Raw genomic sequence first — 25,024 nt, 5'->3', positions numbered from 1 at the left:
GCTTATGTAATGTGACCATGTTTTAGCCAGCTGAGTGTGTGAGTGGGTTTTCGCTGTAAATAGCCCACGCTACGCTGCCTAATGCTTTTCTGGAAATGATGTTGGTATTGGGGTGAAGAAGTTCACGTTCGTATCAGATACTCTGGAAAACGTACAATAATGCATTTGTCTATGAAGCAAAACACGGCACTAGAATACATTAAAATACACTTGTGCTCATTCAGCGACAGTTATTAAACGACATATATAAGACTTAGTTTGATAAAACGCCCTTTTTGTGGGTATTAACGACAACTGGTGCCGTTTTTATTGACTTTATCTTTTAAACGTTGGCGGTTTTTAATAATTGCATCGTTTTAAGCGCTGGAAATTGATTGAGGACGACATTTCGACAGCAGTTAATCATATTTTAATACATTCTACTTGCGATCAAGATGTCGTACAGCAGAGAAGTAAAAAATATATCACTATGAAAGTCATTGCAAACAAAAAATATATATATATAGAAAACATATCCAATTTTGCATAGATCAAAAATCACATTTACATGACATGCCATGACAAAAGGCAGCCCCTCAAAAATGTACTTGTCCTTGAATCGTAAAGAGAAACCACCGACGCGTTAGACGTAACAGCAGGCATTTTGGGAAAACAGAGTTATGTATTTATGCGCGTATGCACATTTCAGCGCACTCGCACAACATATAACCCCTCACACAATAAGTTTATATCAAACACCGGTCTTGATGGTAATAATATTCCCTAATCCGTAATGCCCGGGTTGCCAGATTGATATTTTTTCTGGTTTTAAATCGACCCTAACCTCCTAGCACACATTATAAAAATAGTTTATCGGAAACAAAATAAATATCACAAATATATTAGTTCACTTCCGAAGTTAATACTTCATATGCAAGTCGCCTTTATAAATATAATTTGGTCTTAAAAGACGGATAAAATTTTAGATAGTTCTGCGGTGAATTCAGGTTTTTCACAGTTGAACCGTCTTCACTTCGCGCTTGTTCCCACGGAGGACGTCTTGTTCTTTTGGTTGTATGGTTTGTCTTCACCATGCTTATGAAAAAACGGCACTCTTAAAACGCAAAGGTCCTTTATTGGCATCACTGAAGAACCTTTAACATCCTTGGAATCTTTCCATTCCACAAAAGGTTCTCAATGGTGGAAAAAGGTTCTTCACGGTAAGGATGGCGACACATCGGGCAACTTTTTGAACAATGTTGCCGGGCAACTTTTGGAAATGTTGACGTAAACGATCAACCAGGTGAGGGAACCTCCAATAAATTAATCTAAATTATCGGGACAAAAATTTGTGACCCCCTTCTCGATTGAAAGGTTCTCAAGCAACATGGCTCAAAAAAAGCTGCCCAGCGTATCATCAGCCTAAAAAAAAAAAAAGATCTGTTCATTGAAAGGGAACCAGAAATGGTTCTTCTATGGCATTGTTGTCCTTTGGAACAATTCTTAAAGTCCTTATTTTTGTAAAAGCGGAAGGTTGTTTAAGCTGTTTTGATGGCTTTTAAAGAAGTTTTTGGTACTTGATCAGATGGCCATCCAGTTGAATCCTCTAAAGGCCAGGTTGACTAGTCTGGGAGACCAGGTTGACCAACTCAAACCGGGCCAAAACCTTCAGAGGCTCTCTTTAACAGGGAAAGCAAAAATTGTCATATTCCATGTCTAAATCTCATTTTGGAAAAAAAATCCATTGGGTATGAGGCAACCTGAGGTTTCCCGACGGATGGAATGATTCTTCGCATCCCCTGAGTACGATATAGGTTTTTCTGTAGATTTACGTCCGTCAAGGAGGTTAGCTTAGTTAGCGAACTGGGAGTAGAAGGCCACTTTGACTCGCTCGATCTGATGACAGAGTTTGATGGCGGGGCCGAGCTTTAGATCCATACATTCTTGGACGGTAGGAAGGGTCAGCAGCAACAGGGCCTGTCCATCAATGTCCTTCAGAAGCGAAGAAGATGTGTGGTTAGCATAAATATTTGATTTTAGCTCGTTCTTGTTTACTTCACCTGATAGCAAATGTGTGATTGATTTCGGCAAAAAGCAATGCATTCTGGATGCTGGATCTGACACAGCCATTTAATATAGCTAGAAATATTTACAAAAATTAAATGCTAATGTTAAGGTTTCAAATATTAAAATATACCCAAGCATAATATTTACAGATAAATGTGTGTATATATATAATTTTCAAGTGTGCAATTAACAGCATAATTTAATTTTAAATATTGAAATTATTTTTTGTATTGTTTATTTTGATTTATATTAAACTACATAAATTATGTTCATACAAATAATCAAACTTTGACCATTTAATTACTTATTTAAATATATACTGTAACAATAATACAAATACATAATTTTCAAATTATTGAAATAATAAAAGTTTGACACAAAAAAAAAAAACTTGAATTATTTGATGTCTGCATTAGTTAAAAAAAATAACAAATTAGTGTTTTTAAGTATTTACAAGTACTTAAAAAAATGAATAAAATAATGGTAACGCTTAAGGGTAACTTGTGATTTTAATAATTGACATTTACTAATATCAATAAATGCTGCAGAAGTCTTCATTCTTATTTCAACTAATGTTAACTTATGAACCTCATTGTAAAGCGTTACCAAAACACCGATTGGCCTTTTGATATGCATCCTTCAATATTTAAGCAAGGCAAGAAGCATGACTTCCACGTGGTCAATATTTGGTTGCCGATCACCGTTTACGAAAGATCATCTATAAAACAAATCTCGTAGGCTATAACGCACCTGCTCTTGGAATATCTTCGCTAGAGAGGCACAGTCCGTGGACGTGATGAAGTCGACCACATCAGAGACGCTCCATTCCAGAGGATTGGTCTCCAACACCAGACGGTCTTCCTCTTCAAAACCCTCGGTCTACGTTCACACACGAGCACAGTTCACCTTAACTAACGCAATCCAATGTAGATGAAAGATGCTGCTTTTTTTAGAGAATCCGTGCGGATGTCTTACCTTCGCGTGCGTGTCTTTGGCCGCCTGGTTCTGGCTGCAAGAAACCGAGCGTGTGGTTCTTCTGGGAGACGATCTGTCTGTGGGTTCTGGCCCTGGATGGGTCGCCCTGCGCTGAAGAGCGGCGCGGCGCGGGGGTCTTCCTCTCCTCGGGACGTCCTTGAAGGAGTGGGCTGAGGCCTCCTCAGGCGGCGAGCTGGAACTCACTTCACTGCCCCACTCCTCGACGTCTTCATCTTCATCATCATCATAGTAATAATCGCTATCCTGTGAAGAAACAGGGACAGTCTTGTGCTTGTTCTTAAGGGTGGGTACCGTTGCTTCGTTAAATTTCTTGGCCACAAATATCATTTTTGAACAAATTAATAATTCCTAACAAAATTTTAGTGTCAACTTGTCTGATAACATCAATAAATCATATCTTTTCCGTTGGCTGTAAGGTTTATTTTAAACAGTTGGCTGGTTTCTTCTTCACGTTTCATGCTGAAACAAATAAGTTATTCAGTCACAGAAAAAAATATATATATTTATAACAGATGCTTTTTAATTACTTTAAACGGATTCTTATCAAAATAAAAAAAAATTGAATTAAATCTAGGTTTTACCCCGATGGTAATTTTTAGTTATTTAGCACAAAACTAAAAAGAACTTAATATTTATTATTTATATATTATTTAAATATTCAGCGAATACGGTTAAAAAAAAGAAAATACGCTTTAGATACAGTATATTACTCAATATATAAATAGTTCATTCCGTGGCTTTGTATAATGCATTATAAAGGTATTCATAATGCATGTTTGTAATGCATTATATATTTTCATAAATAATTTTAACCAAAGTTATTATAATATTTGCAGATTCCTTGTTACATCTGAAACCGCTTGTCATGTTTGCATGAATGCATTATATGTTCTGTGTAACAATGTGATTAATATTATAATGTATGGTTACAATATCATAATTAATTGATTTAAAATGCATTGCACACATTTTTCTTATTTTTTTGAACGTTTGACTATTTTATTGTAAAATGACCGTTACATTTAATAACAGTAATAATGCATTAATTATTTAAAAAACATTTTAAATGATTAAAAAAAAATTTTATATATATATATATATATATATATATATATATATATATATATATATATATATATATATATATATATATATATATAATTTAAATAATGAATTAATTAGCTATTTTAATTATTAAAAATTTTTTTCAGTGCACTCCACCCAGACAAAACCTAGCCGGTCAAAGTACCCGCTTCGCATGAAACAAAATACGTATCTGGGCTGTGATTACGCAACATTTCACGTTTATTATTCTCGTCGTTCAGAAATGTGCGTACTTTTCATGCGCTTGCTTACTCTCAAGTGAGACGCGAGGGAATGTTTCAGAGCGTGTGTTTTTGGTTTGGACCGACCTGAGGTGACTCTGCGGTGTGGTATCCCACGATAGACGTGCGCCGTTTCTTCTGCACAAAGATGGCTTTGCGCTTCTTCCGGCGCCGCGCCGGTTTGGTCACGTCCCCGTCCTGCGCGTTCTCCCCTAAGCTCGGGCGTCCCACTTTCCTCTTCTTGTAATACGCTGCGGCGGGCATAAACGCGATTTATTGACCGTTCCCGAGAGCTACGTGCGTTTCCGGGAGAAAACACTCACTGTATTTGGTCTTGGTCTGGCTGAAGCAGTTTTCGGGGCACTTGTCGGACACGATCGTCGGGCCGAAGAGATTGGGACAGCACTGAAGTCGCTCGCATACTCGGCGGCAGAACTCCGAGACTTGATCCGCGGTCCGGACGATCCTCGTGGTGGACCGGTAGCTCTTCCCTTTGTATCTGTGAACGAGCGAACGGGTTCAGGAGTGTTCGACGTTTTAGACTTTCGGGCTCAGCTACGCACGACTGTGCTAATCAGCTGTCGCATTATGCAAATGAAGGACTGCTCTCCGTTCATCACGAATGCACTTTAATTTGGTATGTTAGCTAATTTAGCAGTAATATATTTGCTTTTAGAACGATGCACACTCAAGAGTATCGGAAAGCCTTAATGAGCAGGTAAAGAGAAATAATGGCATTGGATCGCAGACTTAGGCCATCGTTTGATTAGGTTTTTTATAAAAGTGTTTTAGTATAAAACATTACTGGCGTGCATATAAAACTAGCTTCATATAAAACTAATCAATGTCTGCGGTGTACTGTCCTTTACTGTAGATAACTAAAAGCACACACAAGCGTGTGTGTGTGTGTGTGTGTGTGTGTGTGTGTGTGTGTGTTCATACTTGGCTTTCAGGGTTTCTTCCTGACAGTTCCACTGTGGGTCTTCCACCATCTGCAGCTCTCTGAGCACACGGCCGGGTTTATACGCCGAGTTTATCAACATCGTCAGGATCTGTGAGAAATGCGTCCCATGTAGCCAATCACGTCACGCAGATACCAACGAACATTCAAACACACAGCGGGAAACTATTCTTTCGCTTCTGTGATCATCGTTTTAACGCAGGACGTAATCAAATAACGTAAGTGTAGGATTGTAATACAATAAAACGTATAAAACGCCAGAAAGACTACCTCTTTGAGGACTACGGCACACTTTCCAGGCCCAACGGCTTTGGGCAGCTCCGCGATTCGGCCTTTGTTGAGATACGGACCGGAAAAACAGCGGTGGTTGATGAAGAGCTGGGAGCAACAGTATTTTCCGTTCGCCGAACCTAGATGTTAGCGAAATGTTAGCACGCAGTCGCGCGGACGAGGTTTACAGGACACGAATTAAAATGAATATTCGGCAAACCTATATCCACGGACGAGCAGAGGTTAAGAGGGGCATCCGGAGGCTGCGAGGGGGCCAACCTAAAATAAAATTTAAAAAAAAGCATCGCACTACAGGAACGATCGAACAGAAAAAGCATACAGCATTAACATATTTTCGAAACGAGAAGTCACGTGCGGGTTTAGGTTAAAAGTCCCACGCTTTTTAGCGAAGGTGACATGGTTAAAATGGTTAAAACGTCCGCGAGCGTCTACTCACTGTTTCTCGGGCTGAACAACGGCAATCTTCTTCTGAGGCAAACCTGAAATACCACACAAAAACATGACTCACTGGGGAAGATAGGGACATTTCTCTGGAAAGGGTTGTTCTTTTGTTCTCTGAAAACGCCATGAAATGATGGAAAATCCTGTTCAGGTTTGCTCTGAAAGAGCCGAGTCAGATGAAAAAGTAAAAGCCGTTATTACTGCATCACTTCATTACCATCCACGTCTCGGGCTTACAGTACGTTACCATCAGGTTGGTAAAAATTGCTTTGTTTAACACGCCTGTAAATATTTTCACATGACATCGTAAAACGGGATCCTCCGAAATATTTCACCGGAGAATTTTTCGGTCTGGATATTTTTTTTTTATCTCCGTATTTCGAATTTCGCGCTGCATTGTGTTTAGTTTTAGGGTTAAAATCGAGATTTTCTACTGATTTTTTTCTTTTTTTGAGCGTGTACTATAAATATGGATAAAAATAAACAAATAAATAAATAGTATAAAAAAATATATAAATAAATAATGCCTTTTTTTCCTTACAGTTCTGAGTTTCATGATAGCATATCAGTGTGTTAGTATTTTTTCCCTCAAAAATGGACCTTATAGCTCACAACTGTGAGTTTGTACCTTACAAAAAAGTCCGAATTGCGCTTAAAAGTTAGATTTGTGACTAAATCACACAGTTTTGAATTATAAAGTGAGTATTTCGAAAGGCGTGGTCTTTATTTACATACTTTATAACTCACAGTAGTGATTTTACGTCTTACAATTCTAAGAAAGTCATAATTCAAGTCATAATTGTGAAAAAAAAGTTGCAATATCCTTTTTATTTAGTTGCGAAAACGGGCTACTTTAAGATTGAGAAAATATTTTGACCCGATTTTCTTTTTCACATTATGTTATAGCTTTATGCAAAAATCGCAATTAATCGCATACAAAATAAACATTTTTGTTTGCATAATGTGTGTTTTATGTATATTTCTCGTGTGTATGTGTGTGTATATATATATATATATATATATATATATATATATATATATATATATATATACATACATTACATTTTCAAAAAATGTTTACATGTCTATATTTATATTCATAAAATATAAATATATGTAACATATAAACAACGTTTTTTGAAATAGATGCATGCATGTGTGTGTATTTACATATACATAATAAATATACACAGCATGCATATATATATATATATATATATATATATATATATATATATATATATATAATAATGCCAACATGACATTTTTAATCACGATTAATCGTTTGTCAGCTCTAGCAACGTGCTTTTTTGGTGGTATTGATATCTATATCTATATATTATATCTTTCTATATCTAACGCCTGATTTTCACGCAAACATGGCTAAAACACGCTTTCCAGCAGTACTCGGCACTCACAGACTGTCTTCAGTAGATGTGTTAGCGGATAGCCGTTAGCTTCACACCAGCCCACAGGGAAGATATTCGTGCTCTCGACATCCACTACGCAATCCGGTTGCGGCTTACTCAGACCTAAAAACAAACACGGAGAGCAGAGGTGAAAAACCGTGTCAACAGCGCATCAGCGTGTAATATCTTTCGGTATTCGCTGCAAGATCGCGGCCTTGAGCGATTTCTGCTAAATAATACGCAAAGGAGGTCAATATACAGCGCGCGCTCTGTTTATTCCCACCTTCCAGCCTGAGCCAGAGAAGCCGACCTTTGACCTGAGCGATGCGAGCGACGCAGAGTTCGGCAGACTGGAGCGGATTCACGGCTTCAAGCCACATATCCTTACAGAAGCCCTTGCCCTGAGACGCCTGAACACACACACACACACACACACACACACACACACACACACACACACACACACACACACAGACAGCGGGGAAAAATAGGTCAGTGGTGAAGCGCCATGTGTCCAATTATATAAAACCGCGCGTATCACAATAGGTACAAACACGCTGGATAACGAGGCGCTTTAACGAATCCTTCGAAGTAGCGGCGAACACGCTTATCGCCATTTACGGCCGCTAATTGGTGCAAAACAAACGGCGGCGACAAAAAAACAATTGTGTCTTGAATTGCGGTGTAATTGGTGGAATCTGGCGGGCTGAGTGGCCCTCGCAGTGTTTCAGCTGCGAGCGTCTAGTAGCATTTGCGATACGGAAGATTCATTAAAGTCGTTAATTAAAGTTTACTTGTCAGAGATTTGCAGAAAATCGGAGATAAAATGTGTTTGTGCTGTCAAACAATGAATCGCATTCAAAATGAAAGTTTTTGTTTAAGTGTGTATATTTATTATGTATATATAAATACAAACACACATATATATATATGTGTGTATGTGTGTGTGTGTGTATATATATATATATATATATATATATATATATATATATATTACACACACACACACATACACATATATATATATATGGCTATATGTATGTTTTTTCTTACATAATTTGTGTTCTCATGTAAATTTATTATGCATATATAAACACACAGTAGATGTTTATAAAATATTTACATGTATATATTTCTATATATTATTATTATATATCTAATATATATTTAATATGTAAACAATTTTTTCCACATTTTTTTTCTATTTACACACACACATTGTTTTCACACAATTTTTTTTTTTTTCCGTTTGACAGCACTAATATATAACGTATCCTTTGCCAGGAAATCAACGTAATTCATAGTTCCTGGCTGTGTCATTCAACTTTGAACTTTATGAGGAACGGGAAATACGAGGGGAGCGGTTTAAAAAAACAAAACAAAAAAAATGCCTCTTGGCACCTTGCGTTTCAATGTGACCAACACCGCAACGGGGGAAAGCCAGCAATTGGCACACTGTCATCAGACTTTATCTAAATGAGAAGAAATCCCCAAAGCCTCGTTCAGACTCTATCGGAGCGCGCGCACACACACACACGCTCATCTGAAGGCGAGCTTCTGGGGGGTGGGCATTGAGAGAAAGCGCCTTACGTTTGGGAAACACACATCTGGAGCGGCTTCGGCGCCGGTGTGTTTGAGATAGTCCGCCCAGTCAAAGTCCTGTGACTCAAAACCTGACAGAAAATGAGACGCAGAGGGAAAAAAACAAGTGAGATAGAGAGAAGATAAGTGAGGCGAGAAGCAGAGAGAGACCTATTATAAGAAAATATAGTTTGATTGTAAAGTAGTATATATACATACACACACACACACACACACAACAAACAGGCAGTACTTATCCCTTACATATATTTTTTGTAACTTCTTTTCATATATAATTTAGTCGTTACGTGTAAAGTTCAAAATCTAGTATCTCAAAACATTAGAATATAAGACCATTAAAATACACATCTTTCTCACAAAAAAAAAATCACTTTCTCTTCAGCATAAAGTGCTCCTAAATCTCTTGGTAGAAAGCTGTACTGACTTTGGACTTGATGCACCTGTGTGTGTGTGTGTGTGTGTGTGTGTGTGTGTGTGTAATACTGCTTTAAATTGCTGTTGTTTATTCCTCCCCAAAAGTGAAAGGTTTTCTGCTTAAATTAATTGGAATTTTGTTTTTCATTTTCTGAGCCAAAAATAAATATCACACATTTTTCCCTGTTTTACGAAACGTACCCAATAAAATATATTTCAGTGTAATGATCCTGTCAGGCATATTTACAACAAAAACGTTTTATGATATTTTAAAAGATAAATCACGGTCAAATACTAATTGGTTGTAATTTACTTATGGTTTTTTTTTTTTGGCTGATATCATAGGTTTAGCCCATTTGTCAGTAAGAGTTTTTTTTTTTTTTTTTTTACTCATAAAATTGTATGGTGTTTTAAATATGCTTCCTTATTTTTATTTTTTTTATGAGGTATTGCCATTCGATTTTTTTGTCACTGTATTTTAACATTAACGTTTCTTTTTTATACTTCATTTGTATTTTTGACTTTATTTTCCATTATTAATATTACTTATTTATGTTTTTTGTCTTCAGCAGTGCAAATGTGCAAAGCCACGCCAATGAAGCACATTAAACAGAAAATAAAATCGAGATGAAATGGCTTTGAAAAAAACTCAAGTTAAGAGAATATGAATTTAATAGAGCAAAAATCCCATTAACCCCATCACGCCCACCTTGTGGCCTCTCCAGCCCGACACCATTCTTCAGACACCACTGCACTGGCAGGATGCCCGGAGAGTCGGCGTGACACACCACACGAGTGGGCGTGGCTTCGGCTGTGAGGTCATCCACCGTGATCTGAAAGTAGTATTCATTATAGACCTGCAGAACCGAGAGACGAGCGTGAGACAGAGAGAGACTGATGTCAGGGTAGGTGGCTAGTAATTATAACCTCTAGCATAATAACCCTTCATCTAGTGTGTGTGTGTGTGTGAGAAAGCATACTTTAGTTACAGACACAGGGCAGATGTGGAAGGGTTCCTTGGGTGACACCATTTCGAGCTTCATTCCCGCCCTGAAGGAGTGTGTGCTCAGGTCAGCGTGATCCTGAAACACACACACACACACACACACGTACAGAGACCGGTCGCGATGGTTATCGAGAGCTTTGTGTAAAACACTGCTCCAGCTTTTCGCAAAACACACACACACACACACCTTGAAGACCTCCAGTGGAAGGGGACTTTTCAAGGCTTCAGTTGTAGCTTCATCTAGAGCTTCAGTCCATTCTGAGCTGCTCCTCAAATCACACAGGTCTGAAAGAGAAAGACGAGAACATTCATCCATCCATCCACTTATGTATTGATCTAACCATCCTCCCACCACCATCCATCCTTTTGTGCTTTTATCCATCCGACTATCCTTCTGTACTTCTATCATCCATCTATACTTCTGTATTTGTATCCGTCCATATTTCTGTACTTCCATCTGTTCATCCATCATTATGTATTTCTATCTGTCCATACTTCTGTATTTCTATCCATCCATACTTCATACCATCCATTCTGTATGTCTGTCCATCCATCCATCCATCCATCCATAATTCTGCATTTCTGTCAATCCATTCGTCCATCCATCTATTAATCTGTACTTCTATCCATACATCCACTATTCTGTACTTCTCCATCCATCCATCCATCATCCATATTTCTATTCATCCATCTATCCTTCCATTCATCCACTATTCTGTACTTCTCCATCCATCCATCCATCCATCATCCGTATTTCTATTCATCCATCCATCTATCCATCCATCCATCCATCCATCCATCCACTATTCTGTACTTCTCCATCCATCCATCCACTATTCTGTACTTCTCCCTCCATCCATCCATCCACTATTCTGTACTTCTCCCTCCATCCATCCATCCATCCACTATTCTGTACTTCTCCATCCATCCATCCACTATTCTGTACTTCTCCATCCATCCATCCACTATTCTGTACTTCTCCCTCCATCCATCCATCCATCATCCATCCATCCACTATTCTGTACTTCTCCCTCCATCCATCCATCCATCCATCCATCCATCCATCCATCCATCCATCCATCCATCCACTATTCTGTACTTCTCCCTCCATCCATCCATCCATCTACTATTCTGTACTTCTCCATCCATCCATCCATCCATCCATCCATCCATCCATCCATCCATCCATCCATCCACTATTCTGTACTTCTCCATCCATTCATCCATCCATCCATCCATCATCCATCCATCCGTATGTCTATTCATCCATCTACCCATATGTCTACGCATACATCCAATATTCTCTACTTCTGCATCCTTCCATTCATTTATCCATCCATCCTTCTGTACTTCTATCCATCCATCTACCATTCTGTACATCCACCCATCCATCCAATAGTTTTTCTACCGAAAAGCTAAAAAGCCACACGTTTGTTTGTTAGTTTTTTTTTTTAAAGTGATGCCACCATTTCGCTTCTGAGAAAAGTAGTTAAGCTAATTCCTTAGCTTTTTGCGGCATCGCCACCTCCCAACGGTGCTAAGACTTCACAAACCCAGGCAATCACACGCTCCCGATCACTCTTTCTTCTTAAAATAACTGCTTAGGAACAGTAGTCAATACAAATTCTATAGCGACGCTTTGACTGCTTTCTGACTGCCCACTGAATTCATTCAACTGAATGCACACCTGCATTACTGCATAACCACTTTGCTGTGGGTGTGCATCTACTTTCAAAATTGTAACTGTCATCACCAGTTATTCCTTATACATTACATAAGCATATCCGACAGAAAGGCAAGATCACAAGAGAACATGTCCGAACAAGTTTTCCAATGCATTTAACAGGTTTCCTTTAGGGAAATGTGACTCCAGATCCGTGATAATTAGAGTGTGGAAGCCAGAACCAGCAAGCGTCGAGAAAAAAAGCACGACTATGAACTTCTTTTAAAACGAAACGTAATATTAACACCGACTGTATTTATACAAAACAATACAGGTTCGTGCTCTCACCTGTGGGTGGTTTCAGTGAAAGGTTATTCTCTTTGGCCCAGCCCAGGGGGCGGAGCCTGGTGTCAAGGTAGAACACCCACATGTCATGGGCTGAATCGTTTAGTCCAACGTAGCTGAGGCACAAACGTCCGCCGACGTTACGCAGGACCCGTGCCGCCCAGTACACGCTGGGTTCAAAGGCATCGCGTACCTCTAAAATACAGCCCGACACGATCAGATCCACTGTGTTTTTACCTCTTAATGGCTGAGATGAGAGAAAAAGACAGACAAAGAAATATTAAGTCAATTGTTTGACAATCTACAATGACTTGAGACGTTTTTACGCAGCGGTTTAAAGCTTTTGCTAATGTACGTCTGCTGCTATTGTGGGTTATGGTTTTAGGTAATTGGGTTACTATAAGAGATATAAGATTACTCTAGCATTGGTCAATCGGTTTATGTTACATGAAATATTTTCAAGGAATACACTGTTTATGATACACTGTAAAAAAAAAAATACTGTGATTTTAACAGTAAAAAACTGAAAATGCTTTATTTAATTTGCATTAAATAAAGATCTGTTAATCGTTACATAATGTTTAATAAATAAACATTAACAAGCATATTTTCACATTTCTAGCTATGTATACAATAACCAATGATCTGTTAAGCATTACATAATATTTGTTAATGACAGTTATTATAAATGTTGGATGTTAATTAATTTGTATAATTAATTGTTGGATATTATTATAAGCTAGATATTAGGTGTGTGATTCAGGCTTCACCTGTGTTTTGTCGTATCTACTATCGTCTTGCTGTCACAATGACAGGAAGTGCTGTTTCGACGCACAACCCTGTCACATGATCTTTTACATTATATTCTTGTTTTCATTCATGACGGATTAAACAAGCGTCTGTCTTGATTAAGGCCCGCTCCATTTTTCCGTTCACTGTCATTCGGTGGTTTTCAACCGGTGGGTTTCTGGGCCAAAAGTGGTATTAAACGCAACTGTGGCATTTCGACACACACTGACTTTTCTACGTATGACGCTTGCGGGTTTGTTGATGAGCGTTAATGTTAAGAACGCTTACTTGACATGTGAGTGTAACACACACACACACACACACACACACACACGCAGGCATCTCGCTCTCACCCCTTCAAGCAGGTTTGCCGGCGCCGTCCGTGAACCTGTGAGCTCTTTGATGAGGAATTCGGTCCAGTCGCTGTACTTCTCTTTAATAGCTGACAAAAGATCAAGAAAGAAGAGGTGTAATGAATTTTTCACAAAATAAATTCAAATTCACAGACAATTGCACACTTTTGCTTCTGGGACGGATGCATTATGTTGTGGTTTGATAGTATCTTTAAGTGTGTGTGTGTGTGTGTGTGTGTGTGTGTCATTTTTGAGATAAGAGGTTTTATATACACAGAAAGCACATTAAATGCAATTCTCTACTTTTTAATGTTTCAAAAACGCTTGCGAAAAAAGTCGGTATACGCTGTTCGGCATAACAGCTTTATATTTATGTACAAATAAAAGAGCATATTTATTCCGACCTCGGCTTTTTAAAACGAACCCGAATAAGTGATAACACCAAGGACCGGATTTACTAAGTTTGCACCAGCGTTAAAATCGCATTGTCACGTTTTACTAAATTAACGGTAAAATGACGCGGACATTATTAAATATGCATTTGTGGGTGTTCGCCTTTCAGACGCAAAATTTATGTGACGAGAGTACATTTTAAGTACAAGTATTAAAACTTTCAAAACGGTCAAATAGGTAAAACCTAGCGATTAGAAGGATACTGCCGAAGATAAAAAATAAAAAATCAATTCATATTTTGGGGCTTCGCTGCGATGCTTAATTAGCGTTTTAAAGTCACCTAATGATTATTGGGTAAAACTTTATAATAAGGTGTTATTTGGTGACATTATTAGTTAAAGTATTAACAAACCGTTAACAATGCAACAATGCTATTTATACATTTTTGTTAATGTTAGTTAATAAAAATACAGTTCAATGTCAACTTGTGATTTTAATAATGCATAAGCAAATGCTGAAATTAACATTAATAATTTTTTTGCACATTTTTAGTTAATGTTAACTAATGTAGTTAACTAATGAACCTTATTGTAAAGTGTTCCGATTATTTTTCTTTATTTTTCTAAACTATTATTTCTGTAAAATGCACGGTAGCCATTATTTCTCAACTCGGATACATCTTAATGTACGAAAAAGCTGTGTTGAACTTTTTTATTAGTTGCATTAGTATTATTAAAAAACAGTTTTTTCCATGTCTGACTCACACGCATCCGCTCTTTTCAAACGTCAGTAAACATCCACGGATTTATGAATGAGCCATTTAATAGATTTCCCCTCTCAGACATCTTCCTACTTCCTGCCCCACGGTGTCGGCCACATAAAATATTCATATATGCATTACGAATGTATATAACGAGCATGTACGCGTCCTGCTTTCTGCACGATTGTACACGGTACCTCCGCAGAGTGCTAGTTAGTCGCATGAAACTGTTCGTTAGAATGAGCAGAATTCACATTACTGAAGTTCTCGGTGTGTTTGTGTTATAGCTTGACTCCGAGAGCCAAACACTGTCTCTGCCCCGTTACGTCATGACTGCTTCGCTCAATAACACATGATACCACTCACGAGGGTGTGATCTCTGCCCCGACGGAGGATTTGAGTAAACAAAGACGGACTGAGAGAGAGAGAGAGAGAGAGAGAGAGAGAGAGAGAGAGAGAGAGAGAGAGAGAGAGAGAGACACACAGAGACAGAGAGAGAGAGAGAGAGAGAGAGAGAGAGAGAGAGAGAGAGAGAGAGAGAGACACAGAGAGAGAGAGAGAGAGAGAGAGACAGAGAGAGAGAGAGAGAGAGAGACAGAGAGAGAGATACAAAGAGAGACAGAGAGACAGAGAGAGAGAGAGAGAGAGAGAGAGAGAGAGAGAGAGAGAGAGAGAGAGAGAGAGAGAGAGAGACACAGAGACACAGAGAGAGAGAGAGAGAGAGAGAGAGAGAGAGAGAGAGAGAGAGAGACACAGAGAGAGAGAGAGACACAGAGAGAGAGAGAGACAGAGAGACACAGAGAGAGAGACACAGAGAGACACACACAGAGAGAGAGAGAGAGAGAGAGAGAGAGAGAGAGAGAGAGAGAGAGAGAGAGAGAGAGAGAGAGAGAGAGAGAGAGAGAGAGAGAGAGAGAGATAGAGAGAGAGAGACAGATAGACAGGGCCAACAATTGGATTTTTTTTTTTTTATGTATAAAAGCTTAAAATAAATTCTGTACCAATTTTTATATACCAATATGCAAGAGTAAGCCAAACAAATCTATATATATATATATATATATATATATATATATATATATATATATATATATATTTTTTTTTTTTTTTTTTTTTTTTTTTTTTTATAGCTAGCTATATCCACAGCAATTTACAAATGAGAACAATAGAAAAAAAAAATCAAAGATGCTATAACAAGTCCCAGTTAGCAGAAAACAGAACACAAAAAGAATAGAGCAGTCTGGTGTTAGAGTCCTTTTTTGTATAATAACCAAAAAGAAAACAGATGGAATAAAAATAATAATAATTAATTAAATTGGTGCTTGTGCGTTAACTGAAAGGCAACGCAGCGTCTGATTTTCAGAGACAATGTATTGTGATACAATTATTATGTTTATTACTCGTATAATTACTTTCGCTTATTCCCTTGGTGGAAGTGGTGTTTGAAACGCTGTAATGTTTTTTTAATTTTTATTTAAAGGTCCGATCTTTGATATTAAAAACCACTGACTATGGCGTTCGCCTCAATAAACTCCTATTTTGCTGCTTGTTAATAGTTAGTAAGGTAGTTGTTCAGTACTGGGTAAGATTAGGGATTAGGATGCAGAATATGTGCTTTATAACCACTAATAAACGGTCGGTGTGTTAATAACAGGCATGGTAATAAGCAATTTATACTAACGTTTTACCCCTTTTTTAAGGGGTTCTGTGACGTCTTTTCACGGTCTAAGCAAATTAGCATTAATTATTACATGGTAATTAAACACAACTGAGATTAATGTTTAAAATGGAGCAAACAAACAGTGTGTCTTCTGCTCGGTCCCCGTCTAACGGCGTCTGTTTTTTCCGCCCGATGTTTAACAGACGGGAACAGAGCGACTATTTTTACAGAGACGCAAAATTCGTCACCACCGGAGCTCAGTCATCAGAGACTCTGGCCATTTCCATTTCAACAGGACGCGCATTTCTGTCTCGATTTGTTTATCTTCCTCTTTTAACCCGCGGGGCGCTTGCCTAATAACTACAGCCACTGTAACGCAATAATTGCTGCTAATAAGCGGCTAGCATTACGGTAACATGCTCGCTAATAAACCGACTAATGCGTCTGTGTAGGTCGTTTACACAAATGCGGCCTATTATAGCCCATGCTACAATTGCGTCGCCCCTACGCAGTTTTGGACTATTATATCGGCATCGTAATTTTTCGTAATTTTGCGTTATACGTCGAGACTTGATCATTGAAACCCGAGTACGCGCATGCTCATGATACGAAAATGCATTATAAATTACGATTTTGCAGGATTGCGCGCGGTACCGTCATTATTTTTACATCCTCTAGAGGGCGCTTTATACGACCTATGCTTGCGTTTTTAAGCACTTGCACAAACTCACAGGGTCGTTTTTTTGTTGGGAGGAGCATCTCTGGGTTTGATCACAGTAGCTCTTTCGGGAGAAACATCCGACGCTTGCTTCGTTTAATATCGCGTGTAAGTTGTAAACATGATCTCACTTGCTATTTTCTTTACTCGTGGGATCGTGACTGCGGCTACGAAAAGGTTTCGCGGATATAAATATTGTAAAAAGTAGTTTACTTCGAATCCACTGTGGCCCTTTTTCCCGTGTTTGTTTTTGCCTGCGCGCTCGTTCGGATCGAATGAATGAATGAATGCATAATTTGCGACGTCTCGAGCGCTTCTCGTTTCCTCTTTTCTGCGCTAGGGAGTCTCTGTGCAAATATTCATTTTGCAAAAGCGGATTTGCATATCTTCCAACAACTCTCCTGTAAACAGCGGGGCCAGATTTAAAGAGTTCCCCTGCTTGTGTAATCAAAGCAATTATTCAAGAGAGGAAGGGAGACAAAACGCTGCGTGTTGAAGGGAGAGCAGCGAATGGTACGGCAGAAACGACCTGTCCTGTGTGTCTGAAGTGGATAACGCCATTTCCTGTTTGCCTGCCAACCGCTAGGACATCCAGGATACTATTTTTAACAGCAAAAAGGTCATTGCTTAATCAGGTTAACTCGAGGATATTTGACTAGTTTGTGTTTTTAGGATAATTACAAAAGAAAATAACTATTATTAAACATGTTTTATTTTCCATAACATTGAAAGTCAGAATTTTCTTATATACATACACATATTGTACTCTATGTATGTGTGTGTGTGTGTGTGTGTGTGTGTATATATATATATATATATATATATATATATATATATATATATATATATATATATATATATATATACACACACACTTAATGTCTTATACTGTATTTGTGTGTGTATATATATATATATATATATATATATATATATATATATATATATATATATATATATATATATATATATTTTTTTTAAATAAAAAAATCTAATTTATATGTATATACATATACAGTATAAGACATTACAAATATGATTAATGGAAACTAGTGGGAAAAATACATTAACTATTAATTCTTAGAGTTAAACTAATCTTTTTAGGGTTTAATAACACTAATTAAATGCCAAGATATTATATGCATTATATGAATATGAACATAACAGTGAGATCTATTTCATCTAAACGCACACAGTCATTTTGAAAATCAAATCTGAACACAGAAATATGTCAAGGACAAATATATCAGCGCGTCAAACCATATAATTACGCATTACATCACCATTTAAAGCCGTCACGTATATAGATATAACTACAGCTGTGAACCAAAGCGGTACTGACCTGAACTATTCTAGTATAAAAGGCCGACAGTAATGCAATTCAGCTCAAATAGATACAATAAGAGAAAGTTGAAGGTTTGATTGTGTGTGTGTGAGTGAATGAGTGCCTGTAGCAGAATGCTGCTGTGTCTCAGCGTGTAATCTCCGCAGCACAAGTGTGTACGCTAATCGCTTAAGTAGCGCTAGAACGGGAGTGTGCGGCCGTCGCCATGCCAACCACCCCCCAGCGTCTAAGCGCTCTACTCGGGCCGTGTGTTCGACGCTCTTCAGTGGAACGGGATCATTTCATCACATTAGCTCATGACAATCAAATTCAACACATACTTATGCGATTAACCCTGGGGCTCTTTTATACCGCGCGTCTGCCCGGGTGTGTGCGTTCAGCAGCTCCTTTCATGTTTATTACCCGTCGAACTTAACGAACGATTGAATAATTCATTGAATTGACATCAGGCCGTTGGTGATGAGGATTGAAGGCCCGTTCGCACCAAGGACAACGGCTGTGACGTTTCACCCAGCTTAATGCTCAAAAAACATCGACAGCCAATCAGAATCCTCATTTAAAGCGGCAAATAACAGATCCCCACCCCCCCTGCAATTACAATAAACATAAAGCCGTCATATATAATGGTGAGGATGCTAGTATAGTCATCGTTAGCTGTATATTATATAGTTCTCGTCATTGGTGCGAACAGACTTTGAGTAGTTCACCCAAAAATAACAATTCAAACAAAGTTTCTTTCTCATGTAGAACATAAAGGCGTTTTTTTTTTAATAGTAACTCTTTTCCTCTTGTGTAAGTCAATGGGGACCAACAACTGATGCTCGGTTGAGTTAACTGGTTCTTCCACCAATGGAAATGGAGCACTGTGCTAAAATGCTAAAGTAAAATTGACTCCTTAAAGGCATTGTTTACCCCAGAATGTATCATTTGCTGACCCTCGTGATTTATGAATTTCTTTCACGCACAAAAGAGGCTTCGAGGATAGTTGAAGGTAGCCATCGACCTCCAAATGCTGTGGCTGAACAATAGTTTGGATACTAAAATATCTTTTTGTGTTCAGCAGCATGGTGCAGATTCTGGCATCCTTTTATTTTTGAAGATAATCATGGTAACACTTGTTAACTATTAACTGCGACTTTCCCGTCGGACTTACAGTGCGGCAACACTTTCGTCACGTTCTAGTCCAAATGAGCTGAGAAGCAAGCGAGCGCTTTAAGAAGACAGTAAAATGATCTCTTTGCGAAACCTTGTTCGTCTGGTTCTCGGGATCACGCAGCGTCTCCTTGAGAATCGGTGACCGTTTGCAGCCTTTTGTAACCGTTGTGTACGAGTTTGTCAACTGTCCCGAGTGCCAACGCTGAATCTCAAAAATCATAAAGTCACCGTGGGGAAGAAATCAAATGTGCAGGGCATGCTGGGAAACCAACGAACTTAACGGACCTGGAGGCTTTTTGTCAAAAACAGTGGGCAGCTTCACTACTCAGGAGAAACCCACACACGACCATCACAAAAGACTATAAACGGAAAAGGAGAACCGATGCCATGTGAGCGTTTAAACGGGAATAGTCAACAAAAACTCTTGAACTATTCTTTTTTTTGTGTGAAATATAATTTCTGAATTTTAGAGATTTTTCTTTTCTTTTTTTTTTTTAACTATCTTGCCAATTTTAGGAATTTTAGGATTCGTTTAGGAATCGGTGTTGTTATTGTTAATAACAATTAAATGACAATTAAAATAACTTCAAATAAAGTTTAATTTAAAATAAAAATGAAATAAAATTTTAAATGAAAAACTGAGATGAAAATTAGAAATGTTACCTTGGCAAATTTAAGCAGAATAATAATTAAATTAATATATATATATATATATATTATTAAAATAATAATTATAAATAAAATTAATAGAAATAAGGTTAATAAAAATATTTCAAGAAAATCTGATAAAAGCACAAATATAACAAAATGACTAAAAACCTAAACTTAAAATAAACACTGAAAGGTTTATTTAAAATAAACATTAATTTCATAATAATATGTAAATTATACTAAAATAACGCTGTTGAGGACGCACAGTCAGTCACTGTTAATATTTTATACATTTTATATTGATTCATTGTATGATTAAAATTGGATATTTAATTGTGCTTCTCATTTTAAAATGCACATTACATTTTGGTTGCATTTGTCGAACACTAACAAATAACGTAATCTTTTTCATTGTATTTTATTTGATAGCATGCACATATGTTGTATATACATTAAACTCCAGCAGTCCCGGAAACAGGAAGAATGCGTAAAATGTGTTTCACAGAGCGTGATATCCGTGCAAACATGTGCATGCACCCAGAGAAGCTTGCCAGGCTAAGTAGCTTTACATATGACCTCCGGAGTTGCCTTAACTTTGTATGTCTCAGCTACACAAATGCATGCAAATACGCGAGCTCTCACGCTGACACCACCGTGACATTCACACCTCTCACACAACTCTCGTTCGTGCTCGCATAATCTAATACGCGGGGCTGAGCGAACAAGCATGAGGAACGAGGAAGCAGATGAACAGAATTAAAGAAAGACATTATGGAAAAAAAAAGAAAGAAGAGGAATTCTGGAGGGTGTCTGAGAAAGATGAGGCGAGAGATAAAAAGACCCAGAAAAAGAGAGAATGCATGCGTCTGAGACGTGGGCGTAGGTTTGGATAAACGTAAGCTAGCAAAGTCGAAGGAATAGTCTGCAAAAAAAAATCAAAAATCGACAATTCTGTCAACCGTTTGCTCACCCTTTATTACGATCAACATGCTTGCTTCCGTGAAACGCAAAAGGGGAAATTAAAGAGAGCAAAAAATGTGCTCTTTCATGCATGTATAATGAATTGGGACAAAAATAAGTCAAATATTACCAAAATATAGTGTACTATATTCAAAATTATGAATTATGTCATTATGAACTAATACTACCTGAACTTTGTATATCAACGGACTGCAGAAAATGTGTGTGTATGTGTGTGTGTGTGTATATATATATATATATATATATATATATATATATATATATATTATATATATATACACATTCGTTTTATTCATAACACATGAGGTCGTATTTATTTTTCAGTGAAGAATAGAGTTTTTATGAATTAGATCAACCGAATCAATAAGAACAGCAGGGAGAGTCGAAAATAAAAATCTAGAATATTCTTCACAATTTATCGTTTTGTAGGTTTGCAGAAGTTTCATTTTTAGCTTTTACTGCTTTTAAAACGGCTACTAATAGGGTAGTTTTTGTTTGGCGGGAAAGGAGAACCGCGTTAAAGATTTTACAATACAAGCAAAACCGAATTTGACGGCTAGTGGTTATGCTTTTTTTTTTTTTTTTTTTTTAGCCTGGAAATGAGCAGCTCTGAATTTTTTTGTTACAGAAGGAACAACAGGAGTGGGTAGATGATGACTGAATTTGAAGTTCAGTGTAAATGATTTAAGGGAATGACACAGCTGGACTGTGACGTGATAATGTTTAGACACCTTTTTTACTTTTTACTTATAAAAAAAAAATTAGGCGACTTAATTTTAAAGACTAAATAATTTCAGTGACTTTAAATGCCTATAAAATGTTTATTCTGAAAGTAATATTTATAAAATACGAAAAGATATATATATAAAAAAAGAGCTGTACGCATATTTTAATAAAATAGCCTTAAACGGATAGTTTTAATAGTTGAAAAATACGAACAGGTCTCTTGTTCAGCACTGGATCCTCTGCGGTGAATGGGTGCCGTCGAAATGAGAGTCTAAACAGCTGATTAGAAAAAAAAACAAATAAACCAGTCGGTAAATCGCAATCCTTTTAAACACGAAAAGTTGCGTCACCTATGTTTTTATCAGCTATTATAACTTTCATCCTGACGGCACCCATTCGCTGCAGAGGATCCATTAGTGAGCTAGTGACGTAATGCTACCTTTCTCCGTATCTCTACGCTTCGGATTGTCATTATCATGAAATTGTAATTTTTTTTTCGACTGAACCGTTCCTTTAAACATACAAACACGTACACAGGGTACTTGTACGGATTGCATTCTCCTTCTAAACAACTGTTTAGCTGTAACGGTCAATATCGTACGGCGAAAAGATGGTTTTGCTTATTTTATTTCGAAACCAAACCTATGCCCTTGGTCTGAGAGAAAAGAGGACAGGCAGAGAGAGAGAGAGAGAGAGAGAGAAAGTAGGCTCGGCTTACCTGCTCTGAGGTAAACGTTATCTGAGAAATAAACAGACAGGAACAAAGATGACCAACAAATACACACCGACTAACCATGCACACTCACACACACTCATAAAGGTATGCATACAAACAAAACACTACCTGTGGCGCAAATTAAACACGGCAAAACAAACAGCATTCCTGTCTGCGCCTACACACTTTTTTTTTTTTTTTTTAATTAAGCTTCCGCACACACTATAAAACCTAATTAATGATGTTTACTCAGTCATTTGATTCACGCACATATCTTCTGGCACTCAGTGAAATTAACTTTGCTAATGCAAATGGGTCACGATGACAATAGCTTTCCATAAACCGTTTGACGGAAACGCTAAAGAGCTCTCTCGGATACAAAACCAACGATTTAAGTGGCAGCGGTGCTCTTTATTGGCTGAATGATTCGAACGCGTCGTCATGTTAAACCCTTAATCATTTTTAAAGACCTCGTTTCGGACCGGCTAGGTTAGCTTTGAGGCTAATGTGCTAATGTCAACACAGCAAAGCAAACCTTGGTAGCATTTGAAATGTTTGTTTTGAAAAAAACTAAATATGTTACGAAGATCTCTACACTTTAAATGCTCTTTAGATTGTATATTATATATAACGATCAGCCTCCCGTGACAATTTGTAAATTGTGGTTTATTTTTGGAGCTAATTTTAATACATTACCCCGTTTAGTTTTGTTTAAAGTGGCTTTGTGTGGCTCACTAGGCTGAGATGTAAACTTAAAGCTATTGGCTGTTACACAAAAAAAAAAAAAAAATGTATGTCATGCCCCAACTTCCTGTTTGAACGCATCACCTTTTTTTTTTTTTTTTTTTTTTTTTTTTTAGAAACGTTAGCATTTTTGGACTACTGTGCCATTTCGGTGACCATTTCAACCACCAGCAGAGCTTTCTTCGAAACCGAACCTTGCTTCAGAGCTTGTTGTTGATGGAGTCAGACGACATCTTATCTTAGAAATGCAAACACAGATTTTATCTATTTCTTCCGAAAACGCGCATACCCAAAAAAAGGCCGGACAGATTGCTTAACAGCAACGTCAACTCTCGATTCAAATAACTCGATTTTTTACTATTTATGAAATGATCCAGATTAAATTGAATGCATTTAAAATGGACGCCTAGGGGCAACTGTACATTACGTTGCAGTGCTTTGCTTTACATGCAACTTTTTCAAACTGAGGTGAAATTGAAAGTATTTTCAGTAGCAACTGACGGCATTCCACAAACGCTATCCATGACGCTGAATTTTATGTTGGGCGTAATTGGAATATTCCTTTAATACGCATAATGGAAGGATGCATTAAACAGATCAGCTTTAATGATACTAATGACACAATCCAAAAGTTCCTCATTAAGATATGCATCCAAGTAAAAAGCAGGAAAGTGTAATAAATCCCTTCAAGATGATCTCGACAATGCAAAGCGTGGCTATCGGTGATCAAGTATATGAAATGTGTAAGCTTAAGAGAGAAACTAAATGCATGTTGTTGGCTTCCAGACAGTTTTGGGGAAAATTAATTAAAAGATTTCTTTAAAATACCTCATATTATGTTACGACAAGAAAGTCTGGACTGACACGAGGGTGAATAAATGATGATTGAATTTGAATTTTAGGATGAGCTGCGCCTTTTAAAGTCATCCATTGTAATATTCAAAAACATATTTTAATTCTGCGTCGTCCCTAAGCCCGCTACAGTCAGTCATGTTAAAAACACTCCATGCTTTTTTTATTATAATATAATATTCTGACACAACTGGGATCAGCATCGTCCGTTATTGCCGCTTGACCTTTCAGGAATGTGCCTGACAACAGAACACTTTGTTCAACGGATTGCTTTTCTGATTCAGAGTAAAATAAACTTTTTTAGTACGGGCAAAACGGGTATGGTCAGATTCTTCTAGCCCGTTTTTAATAAAAAGAATAAGAATGATACTCTGAAGTTTGGAGCGGCTTAAAAAGATATTGGTTTTAGATGTCTTGGAGGATGCCAGGTGACAGAAAAACATTTGCGTTCACCTGTTGTAACCTGTTTGTTGACACATTTTAAGTCTTTAAGCCAGTCATGCAGGATCAAATCAGATAATAAATATCAATACATCTGCTGGCATTGCTGTCAGACGATGACAGTGACCCAAATGTGGCAGTCGTACTTAAATCTGTCGTAGGATGCACAGAAGTGCCACAGTGAAAGCCTCGACCCAGACTAAGATTAGATGCCAATACTTTTGACCAATGAATCTTTTGAA

The 25,024-nt window shown here is 37.5% G+C and overlaps 1 protein-coding gene across 2 annotated transcripts in view; it reads right to left on the bottom strand.

Annotated features, from left to right (window-relative positions):
* Nucleotides 1–386: 386 nt before the first annotated feature.
* The window catches only part of sfmbt2 (Scm like with four mbt domains 2), a 36,721-nt gene continuing 12,083 nt past the window's right edge, over nucleotides 387–25,024 (bottom strand). The window contains exons 4-21 of one of the 2 annotated variants that reach the window (XM_043236949.1): nucleotides 22,749–22,769; nucleotides 13,642–13,730; nucleotides 12,503–12,746; nucleotides 10,679–10,776; nucleotides 10,466–10,567; nucleotides 10,195–10,342; nucleotides 9,060–9,142; nucleotides 7,753–7,879; nucleotides 7,479–7,592; nucleotides 6,056–6,098; nucleotides 5,819–5,877; nucleotides 5,599–5,738; nucleotides 5,310–5,419; nucleotides 4,691–4,866; nucleotides 4,455–4,618; nucleotides 3,022–3,285; nucleotides 2,797–2,925; nucleotides 387–1,971 (exon numbers count right to left, since the gene is read on the bottom strand). In XM_043236949.1, the coding sequence (XP_043092884.1) occupies nucleotides 1,831–1,971; nucleotides 2,797–2,925; nucleotides 3,022–3,285; nucleotides 4,455–4,618; nucleotides 4,691–4,866; nucleotides 5,310–5,419; nucleotides 5,599–5,738; nucleotides 5,819–5,877; nucleotides 6,056–6,098; nucleotides 7,479–7,592; nucleotides 7,753–7,879; nucleotides 9,060–9,142; nucleotides 10,195–10,342; nucleotides 10,466–10,567; nucleotides 10,679–10,776; nucleotides 12,503–12,746; nucleotides 13,642–13,730; nucleotides 22,749–22,769 (2,252 nt within the window). In that variant the 3' untranslated portion in view covers nucleotides 387–1,830. The remainder of the gene's footprint in view (nucleotides 1,972–2,796; nucleotides 2,926–3,021; nucleotides 3,286–4,454; nucleotides 4,619–4,690; nucleotides 4,867–5,309; nucleotides 5,420–5,598; nucleotides 5,739–5,818; nucleotides 5,878–6,055; nucleotides 6,099–7,478; nucleotides 7,593–7,752; nucleotides 7,880–9,059; nucleotides 9,143–10,194; nucleotides 10,343–10,465; nucleotides 10,568–10,678; nucleotides 10,777–12,502; nucleotides 12,747–13,641; nucleotides 13,731–22,748; nucleotides 22,770–25,024) is intronic. The other variant, XM_043236950.1, reaches the window with a different exon arrangement.

This window comes from Puntigrus tetrazona, chromosome 4 (genome assembly GCF_018831695.1).
Source record: "Puntigrus tetrazona isolate hp1 chromosome 4, ASM1883169v1, whole genome shotgun sequence".
Lineage (NCBI taxonomy): Eukaryota > Metazoa > Chordata > Actinopteri > Cypriniformes > Cyprinidae > Puntigrus > Puntigrus tetrazona.
This window is presented reverse-complemented; position numbering and strand designations above follow the sequence as displayed.